The sequence below is a fragment of the Sycon ciliatum genome, chromosome 11, assembly GCF_964019385.1.
Source record: "Sycon ciliatum chromosome 11, ocSycCili1.1, whole genome shotgun sequence".
NCBI classification, from domain to species: Eukaryota; Metazoa; Porifera; class Calcarea; order Leucosolenida; family Sycettidae; genus Sycon; species Sycon ciliatum.
In genome coordinates this window covers 18,643,599-18,653,598 of record NC_088653.1, presented here as the reverse complement: position 1 = coordinate 18,653,598, position 10,000 = coordinate 18,643,599, and the positions used below count along the sequence as shown (strand labels likewise).

At 48.5% G+C, this 10,000-nt stretch overlaps 2 protein-coding genes across 2 annotated transcripts in view; one reads left to right on the top strand and one right to left on the bottom strand.

Moving 5' to 3' along the window:
- LOC135827429 (uncharacterized) overlaps positions 1 to 447 on the top strand; it is a 26,850-nt gene extending 26,403 nt beyond the window's left edge. Inside the window, exon 10 of the mRNA XM_065339927.1 lies at positions 1 to 447. This exon is cut by the window's left edge and continues 1,185 nt beyond it. The gene's annotated coding sequence lies outside the window, so the exon portion shown is untranslated.
- A 2,735-nt stretch (positions 448 to 3,182) lies between these two features.
- The window catches only part of LOC135827159 (hemicentin-1-like), a 51,330-nt gene continuing 44,512 nt past the window's right edge, over positions 3,183 to 10,000 (bottom strand). The window contains exons 19-21 of the mRNA XM_065339686.1: positions 6,575 to 6,865; positions 5,706 to 6,059; positions 3,183 to 4,328 (exon numbers count right to left, since the gene is read on the bottom strand). Of these exons, the coding sequence (XP_065195758.1) occupies positions 3,445 to 4,328; positions 5,706 to 6,059; positions 6,575 to 6,865 (1,529 nt within the window). The 3' untranslated portion in view covers positions 3,183 to 3,444. The remainder of the gene's footprint in view (positions 4,329 to 5,705; positions 6,060 to 6,574; positions 6,866 to 10,000) is intronic.

Below are 10,000 nucleotides of genomic sequence, written 5' to 3'. Positions count from 1 at the left end.
CTAGTCCAGTTGTCGTTGTTTTTTTTTGTCGTTGCGCCATTGTGCTGTGTCGCACACCGTTATTGTGTCGTCGTACTAACCCCGCACTTCTTACTGGGCTAGTCAAACTTATAGTTCTTTGGTCACGCGGGCCGTTGCAAGCATCCCTTGGATCGTGCTTTGGTAGTTGCCTCTTCTTGATTCCCAGTCTATATGGTCTACTTGGTATGGCCTTGAACACAAGATGGGACTCTTGACTTGTGCTCTTTGTCGCCATGCAGGATAGGAATTCTGGCGTGTGTGTGTGTGTGTGTGTGTGTGTGTGTGTGTGTGTGTGTGTGTGTGTCCCATATGGTGCAGAGGTATGTGCAGCGATTTCCAATCGATAGGTTGCGGGTTCGATTCCCGACGACTATGGTCACACACGTCTTTCTTCTCTTTCTCAGACTCTTCCTGACTTTTCTTTCATTCTCCTGGGTGGTTACCAACAGCCAGTGCATGCCGGAGTATGTGGTGTGATGTGTGTGAGGGAAAAAAAATAAAAAGACCAAAAAGTAGGGATTCACTGGCCAGAAAAAAGCCACTTCAAAGCTGTGTGGTGTAGACCAGGCTGAATAGTGGTGGTCAATTCTTCAGCCTTGCAAGCTGTTGAATGGTGCAATCCCAGCACAAGTTGCTATGGCTTCTGCTGTAGCATCGCTATCATCGCCTCTGGCGATGGGCGTCCAATGGTCCAATGGTGTGTGTGTGTGTGTGTGTGTGTGTGTGTGTGTGTGTGTGTGCGCGCGCGCTCGTGCGTATGTGCGTGCACGTTCGTGTGTGTGTGTGTTTGTGTGTGTGTGTATGTGGTCTCCGTATCCATAGTATACTGAGTAATCCATGCTATCCTCGGCGGGTTCAGCGCAGCATCCTTCATAGATCAGAGTGGGAATCAGGGAGTGCTAGCCTACAATGTTGTACGCTACATAGACGAGGTGATGGGAAGTGAAGGGAGGCCAGGGGGGGGGGGGGGGAGCTGGGATGATGGAATGCAAGTTGTCATGTGAGGAAAATGCACGGAGTAGCAAAAACGACAGTACTGCACTGTACTATTGCTTTTACGATTACATGGCTATTTTGGTTGCCATGGCTACCACCCACCTTAGCCGCGTCCAGCTTGCGACGGCGCATGACTGTGCCACCCTTGCCCCGCTGCGGCACGGCATTGCGGACAAATATCACCCCCTCTCCCCCCGTGCTGGGTCTAGCTCACGCCGCCACGCAACTGGGTGGACTAGGCGTCCTTGCACGGTGGCGACGACAACGGCGGTGCAAGCTGTGCGTCATTCCCGCCGCCATCATGGCATGGTGGTACGTGGTGGTGGCTAGTCTCAGGTCAAGTGCCTGTTTGGCAGCCCAGCCAGGGAGTTTTTATTTTTTATATTTTTTATACTTAGTATATGCACTGCACATCCCTACATTATAGGGGTAATAAAAGAGACAACGACGAAATACAAAGACAACAAACAAAGGAGTCGTTGGTGCTACAAGAGCTGTGCTGGTCAGGCGCAGTGCACTCCTCCGACCATTTCGGTCTCGGAATCGACATGGACTGTCTGTGCGGGCCGAGTTACCGTTGGTACCAAGGTGACGCAGTTGCTATGGCCAGTCTATCAGTCTATGGGGCATGGTTACCGGTAGCCTGTGGCTCGTTGTGAACACTCACTGTGACTCAGCCGCATGTTTGCCTTGGCTTGGGTAGCAGAAGTGAGACAGGTGCGCTTTGGGTGTTGGCGCGCGGAGGGGGGGAGGGGGGCTCATTTTCAACAATGCCAGTGCAGTGCATGTAGATCTACTAGCACTGCACTGGCTAGCAACAGTCAGCACCTTTGGCGTTGGCTCTGTGTGACTGGTGACGCCCGGCAATCATGTGCCGATGATGATTGTGGTGACCTGGTGACGTATGCTACTTGCCAGGGAGTAGTAAAAATTAATTTGTTTACCTCAATGTTAATGTATCTCAGTGTATAATATCATAACTGCAATGAAAGACTTTTTTCTGCAACAAACCACGATCGGGGCAAGGATTTGTCACGTTTGCGCTAAGCTGCGATCCTATTGTGCTTTGTTGTATTAAATGTGCTCCAAAAACAAAAACAAAAAAACGCCGAAAAAGTGGGGCGGCCCCAGCCGCCTCCGGCTGTGACGGCCTTGGCTTCTTTTAGGCCCGGGTAGCTTCGTCTTTGACCAGGTTTGGGCCTCAGTTTCGCTTCATGCTTTTGTTTGTTCCGTGTGACTAAACACAACATTGCAACGTGGGTGCCCTTAGGCCTTCATCCACTTTACGTGGATCACCCACGTACGCGTTTCCATTACGTGGGAACTAAACCTCCCTAGTGGCTGCTTTTATACGCGGCATTACGGCATGTGTCATCCCATGTAAATACGAGTCTGGTTAGTCATATTTAAAGTCACGTTAATGGGCCATTCACACTACGCCCAAAACGTGGCGTACGTGACGTTTTCATCCGGATAGCCATGACAACATGGAACGTGGCGGGAAAAATCGTACCCCTGATACGAAAACGTAGACGTCGTACCGAGTTTCGTTCTGTCGTTCCCAGCAGTTTGTGTCCAAGAGAAGCTGTACACACTCAGTCACTGCTGTACGAGCAGCGTGTGCGTGCCCGTGTGAATGCACCTGAATGAAAACGACGTCTGCCAGTACGTTGTATTCCAAAACGTGACGCGTATTGTAACGTAGTATGAATAGTCTATAAGACGTAAGAAATCTCAAGTCCCGAACAAAACGTGTTCACTTCCACACAAATTTTGTCGGTTAGTACATAATTCGTTAGTACATAAACCCCGTTAGCACATAACATTTCCTCCGTACCCGCATGCCACCTACCTCAATAGTACATAATTTGTTGGTCTTTTGGCCTTCCAGCGGAGGCGCATCGTGTTCCAGTTTCTTCTTGGGGACGCTCAGAAATCAGAGCGCACGTCACAAACTGACAACGCTCTGTTTTTTCCCCGAATGCATGCACAGGCGCGGCTGGGCATGCATTATGTAAACTGTAGAATCTTCGCCAACTGTGACCGTTGTTACACATTTTTTATTTGTATAATAATTGTAATAGTTACGGTATATCGAGGGAATAAAACCAGTTGTGCACTCACGATAATCATGTTAAACGTTAAACGCAATGCACCTACAAATATAACGCTTGCGAAGCGAGCATTATAGCCTACGCTTGAGGAAGCGAAAGCGGAAGTACAAGGCAAGGTGAGGATGAAGAAATCGAGAACGCAAAGAAACGCAAGACACCATGTCACAACAATAAATAAATAGTGCATGCACTCGTAACTCACACACGGCTTGCATGCACGAACAATCACTAAATGTTCTTGTGAGCAAAACAGTATTGCAAGAAGTGCAAGCTAGGCCTAGGCTGGTCATGCGATACCTGTTAAGCTTCAAAGTTAGCGCCAGGGATCCGGTTCACCCGAAAATGATGTGACTCGCTTCACATGAGCGACATCTTCGAGCCAGGAATCCTTTCTTGCTGCGACTGGCGCGGGTTGGTTCGGTTCGGAAGGGTCATCGTCGCGCCAGGGATCCGGTCGTTCTGAGAGCGACGTAGGAGGTTGCTCGAGAATGCCATCGGCAGTGTATGATAACGTGGTGTCGTCCATGGGGCTATTTTCCCCTCCCTTTGCCATATTCCACAGCTTGCCCATATTCCAGGCGATCATAACACACCCAGCACCGATGAGACAAGCCGTAACGACGCCAATGGCAATCAGCGAACCGCTTTTCTTTTTGCCACCAGCATTTTTGTTTGCCTCCCTGAAGTTGCTGCTGTCACTGCTGCTCCTGTTGCTGCTGCTGTTGTTGCTGCTGCTGTTGTTGCTGCTGCTGCTGCTGCTGCTGCTGGTGGTGGTGGCGGTGGTGGTGGTGGTGGTGGTGGTGGTGCTTCTGCTGCTGCTGCTGTCGTCCTTGAGTACATATATTACGTCCTCACTAATGGCAACAGACACACTGCTAATCGAAACAGTACTGGTCTTGCTCCAGCTTGGCTCACGTGCGTACGTTGCGATGCACAGATAATCTCCGCTGCCGTCTTCTTCAGTGACAGGCGGTAGCTCGAGCGTGATTGTCCAGTTGTGCAGCAGCGAGGCAGTATGCGGTGCCAGTTCCTTAGTTGATGTCGGTACGATCGTTTGACCTGGGTCATCGTCACGAAGACGGTGGCTCCAAGTGAGCGAGGTGAGAGCTGGGAAACTGGTCACAGAACAAGCCAGGGTAATATTGGAATCAGACCTGGCCGTGAGGTTCGTCGGCGAGAGGTGAAGCACCGGAGGCACTGCGAGAGATGAAACCGAATGGAAACACAGACAGGCATTCACGCATGCACATACGCATGCATTTGCACGTTCACACGTTCACACACGTACACACACGTACACATACACACACGTACACACACACGTACACATACACGTATACAGTACAGTCAAACCTCGTTAGAACGAACACTGATAAGGCGAACTTTCCTTCAGTACGAACTAGGGCCAACCCTATAGTTGGTCGGCATCATAGTAAGACGAACTCTGTACGGCGAACTTTCTTGAAGACGCACAAATTTCAAGGGCGATTTGAACAAAATCAGCGTGTAGTACGAACTTTCGGTCCCCATGGTTACACTGGCTGTAGTTTTTCCCGATAGTCGAGGCCTCTTGTACTGGAAAAAACATGTTACAAAGCGGATGTAATGCTGTCATGAAGTCCTTACACATTGTACTTACCTGTTGCTGGGTTATGTTATGAAAAATATGTTTTGCATTTGCCACAGCATGCACTTTCACATAAATACAATCCAGATGATATGCATACCAATTTTTTTTGTCAGATCTGGTTAAGAAGAACTCCGGATACGACAAACAAACTTGTTCGGTCCCTTGAAGTTCGTCCTAACGAGGTTTGCCTGTAGCGTACTCTGGGTCATATTATCAAGAGTGCATGAAGCCAAGAGTGTACGGAGGGACACTGTTGCGGTGATACAAGGCTGTAGAGTCACTGAAGCAGGCATGGTCAATGCGCCTTGTCGCCGGGGACCATTGCCGAAGTGCAATGTCGCCCTAAAAAAAATTCGACAGGTTCGCGTACCGGGCAGGTCAAGAACAAGGAGTCGTACAACTCCGTGGTCAAGAACCACTTTTCCATGTCGCCCAAACCCCAGCTAAATCCTACAAAACAGAAAATACTTTAAATACTAGACAGTGCATGCTATGTGCCGAGTGCATGCTATGTGCCGAGTGCATGCTATGTGCCGAGTGCATGCTATGTGCCGAGTGCATGCTATGTGCCGAGTGCATGCTATGTGCCGAGTGCATGCTATGTGCCGAGTGCATGCTATGTGCCGAGTGCATGCTATGTGCCGAGTGCATGCTATGTGCCGAGTGCATGCTATGTGCCGAGTGCATGCTATGTGCCGAGTGCATGCTATGTGCCGAGTGCATGCTATGTGCCGAGTGCATGCTATGTGCCGAGTGCATGCTATGTGCCGAGTGCATGCTATGTGCCGAGTGCATGCTATGTGCCGAGTGCATGCTATGTGCCGAGTGCATGCTATGTGCCGGAGGCCAAAGAGATTCCATTGCTGCCACATTTCTTGTGTTTGTACGACAAAGGCCGGAAGCTCTGGCAACATACGTAGTGAATAGGTTTGATGTTGACTTACCGTTGACTACGATTGGCTGGGTTGTGTTGAATAAGAGTGGAGCACTCTGCTGTCGTGCTGGTGTACGATACCTAGCCATGCAGACATATCTGTCACGCTCGCCGATCGTCACATTGCGCAATGTCAGCGATGCTGATCGCTGCATAAGCTCTCCAGCTAAAGTGGTGACAGGAGCGGTCACTACTGAAGTGACTTCCGCTGCATCAGTAGAATTCCAGGGTGCTAGTCGTAGTCCTGTATCCCGTTCAATCCAGTAGAGATCGTCAACAGCTGGAATACTACTAACACTGCATTGCACGGTGACATCTTTACCTTCATCTACATAACCGATTGGTCTCTCAAATTCTGGTAGAGCTGTGGCGGGATAAAGTGAAACAATGCGGAAGAGAGAGAGAGAGAGAGAGAGAGAGAGAGAGAGAAAGAGAGAGAGAGAGAGAGAGTACTTGTACTTGCTCACTGCTATGACTGGTCATGCAAGTCTCCTCGGGAGGAGGGGTAGGGGGGGGGGAGGAGGGAGTAGAGACTCAAAAAGAATCTTGGAAAGATGACTCAAGTGGCTATTGAACCGCCCAACGGTCGACACCCCCTGAAATCCCAGACTTTTAGTGGACTAGGAAATGATCCCACTTATGGGCTCACCCCACCACAGTAAGTAGGTGAGGACAAGGTGCAGAAAACAGGATTGAGGGCATCATGGTACACACACACACACACACACACACACACACACACACACACACACACACACACACACACACACACACACACACACACACACACACACACACACACACACACCCAGACACACACACAGCAGCAACAACTTGGAGGAGATTGAATAGCCAAGCAGTTGAAATCACTATACTTACCATGAACCTCCAGAGAAAATGTTACATTCACTGATCCTAGAGTATTGTGCAGAGTGATGATGTACTCCCCACTGTCCTTTATGCTCAGAAAAGTAATACTCAACGAGAAATTACCACGGGTCGCGTTTATTAATAGAGCAATATTTGGTCCATTGACTAACGATCCGTTACGTGTCCACGAGACGTACGGCAATGGGTTGGTGGTGATTTTCCGAGTGACATAAAATGTAATGTTTTCGCCCGCTAGTTTGGTACTGTTCAGGGTTGAGAATGTGTCCACAGTCGGAGGAGCTGGAATGAAAAATAGAGCAGAGAGAATTTACAAGCGTGCTGTAGCCGCAGCGTTGACATCATTGAAGATTACACAAGAGAGATTGGAAGCTGTGTCGCAACTCTGAGTTTCACGCATTACTACGATCATCAGGCAACTGATGGCTCCAAAACGGGCAGCCTGAACATACAAGGGGGAGCAAGGTGGGAAATTCTGAGGGGTATCATAGCGCAAGAGTCAGGTGCAGGCATTGAAGACTACAGACAATTCAGTAAGGTGTATTTTTAAAGGTTTGAACTCAAGTCAAGGGGGGGGGGGTGAGCTCCAGTGCGAGGAGCAACCAACTTCCTTACATATACCCCATGGTACGGTACGGAGGGCCCGTTTTCAACCAATCAGCGCTCGCCCGTCTAGCCATGGTTGTATAAGCCGATATAAATCCCGTCCTGGATTTATGAATCACTGTGGTGTCTTGTATTAAAGCCTGTCTTGTATAGAAACCTGCTTTGAATACAAGCCTGATTCTCAACATGCACTGGCAGTACATAAGCCTGGTTTTAGTGTTGACATACATAGAAATACCTGGTTTGAATAGAAGCCTGGTTTGAATAGAAGCCTGTTGTGAATAGAAGCCTGTTGTGAATAGAAGCACTAGCAGCACAGCCTGGTTCTTAGTGTTGATATACATAGAAATACAAAAACTGGTTTCGAATAGAAGCCTGACTTGAATAGAAGCCTGACTTGAGTAGAAGCCTAGCACTGATATCGGCTTGCATGGCCGCAAGCACCTGATTTTATACGCGACATTACGGTATGTTGAATGTGCCGAAGTTACCCTGTCATCTGGTGAGAAGAGGTGTGCAATCGTCGAAAAAGAGCGCTTCGCAAAAGGTTCCGAGGAAGAACTAGACCAACTTCCATGTCGATTCCGAGACCGGAATGGTCGGAGGAGCGCACTGCGCCTGACCAGCACAGCTCTTGCAGCACCTACTACTCCTTTGTTGTTTTTGTATTTTGTCTTTGTCTCTTTTATTACCCCATATTACTGTGTAGGGATATGCACATACTAGTAGTATAATGAAAAATAGAAAAACTTCGAGAATCTCGGTAAGTGTAAATTTCTACACCATTATGCTTCGGAGGAAGAACTTTATGAACTTCTTATTTCAATTTGATCCATACTGACTTCGGACCTCAGTCTTTGGGACTATCTGGACAAATTTGGTGGGTGCATGCCATGTTCTGTTCTTACTTGTACCTAAATATGCATACCATAGTATGGGTGCACTTCGTGCTGTTCTGTTATACCCACTCCATATTTGGATCTCTGCCCCTGCATGCAATAGTTAATACACATTTCATAACCCCCATAATTGGACCATTTCCCCCTACCCCTGCATGCAATAGTGATACACATTTCATAACCCCATGTAGCACCGTACACACAGCATAACCTCCATATTTGACCCATTTCCCCGCTGCCCCTGCGCCTGCATGCAAATACAGATTGGAGGAGCCTCGGCGAACTCCAATCAGAGTTCTTCGAGTCTCCTCGTAGCATTCATGATCACTGTGCGGACCCAAGGTAACTACTGAAGGAATATCTCACTTTAGAACGTAGATCACTGTGCGTGCTCTAAGCATGCACAGTGATCATGAATGCGGGGGAGTAGGAGACGAAGTAGAATAATTAGTACCATGCACATTTTGTAGCCCGTTTTCCCTCCTTCTGCCCCTGCACATAAAACCACCGTACATTTGATCTAATTACATCCCTTTCTAGTGTACATAGTCGGGCTATACACATAATATGCGCGCCAACTACTATAAAAGCCATATATAACGAAGTGCTAACTCTAACGAGTTAACGAGGAGAAATCGGTCGTTAAAATAGAAATCGTTATACAGAAATCGATACATACACTGTCCTCAGTATTGAGCTTTGGGAATGAGTGAGAATCGTTACCTTTGGTACACGTAAACTAGTCAATTTTGGGAAATCGTTATTATATGCACCTCGTTAGAATAATGGCTTTTACAGTAATTGGGCGCGCTTGTGCATTGCACCGTACACAAATTTTATTATAGTAATTCCTTGCATCACAAGACTTCGCTGAGGCTTATCGAGAGTAGTCGAATCCTTGGTCTAGTTATCGTAAGTTCTTATCTTACCTCGTCTTGTCTACTTGTAATTGTCCCATATCAATAATAAGACACTCCGTCCTACAACTACTTGGTGCCTTTGCATCAGTCTGAGGGGCTATAATCATAACAATAAGAGGAGGAATTGTCAACATTGGCAGTAGTCGAATCCTTGCCCTAATGCTAGTAGTCGAATCCTTGCCCTAATGCTAGTAGTCGAATCCTTGTCCTAATGCTAGTAGTCGAATCCTTGTCCTAATGCTGGTCTCTCAATAATCTGTCCTCGTCTCGTGAAATATACTATCCGACTCCCCACTAACTGGTATCTCTGGACGTGTGTGAACCATAAACCTTTGATAACATTGGCGCCCAACGTGGGGCTCGAACCCACGACCCTGAGATTAAGAGTCTCATGCTCTACCGACTGAGCTAGCCGGGTGGGTGAAACTCCTGCTGAGGACCACTGGAAAGCGTTACTTCGTCGTAGAGCGAACCTCCGTAGACGCCACACGCGGATAAGTAACCGCCCGTCCCCTCCGTCATTTTAAGTATTAATCTCCAGCTGAGTGTTCGTCCTCGCTGTCGTAGTACCCTCTGTCACTCCGTTTAGTATACATCTCCTGCCGAGTGTTCGTCCTCGCTGTCGAGTTTGACCTGTGCGCGTTGGTGTGTCTGCTGTGGTGTCCGGTGTTGCGTTGTTCTCTGTTGGTTTCGGTTTTGCGTGGTGCACAGGACCATCACCCTACAACTCCAACAACCCCCTCCACCACCGCCTCAACCGCACCGGAAACAACACAGTCAACACCTCCAACACCACCTTCAACAACAACTGCAACCACAACACCCTCCCCAGCACGCAACCCAACCACGCCCGTTGATGCCGCCTGAAGATGCTCGGCGCACAATAGAACGGCGTCGCAACATCCGCCAAGCTGATGCCGCCTGAAGATGCTCGGCGTACGATTGAACGGCGCCGCAATATCTGCCAAGCCCGCCGTCGGCGAACTCCCACC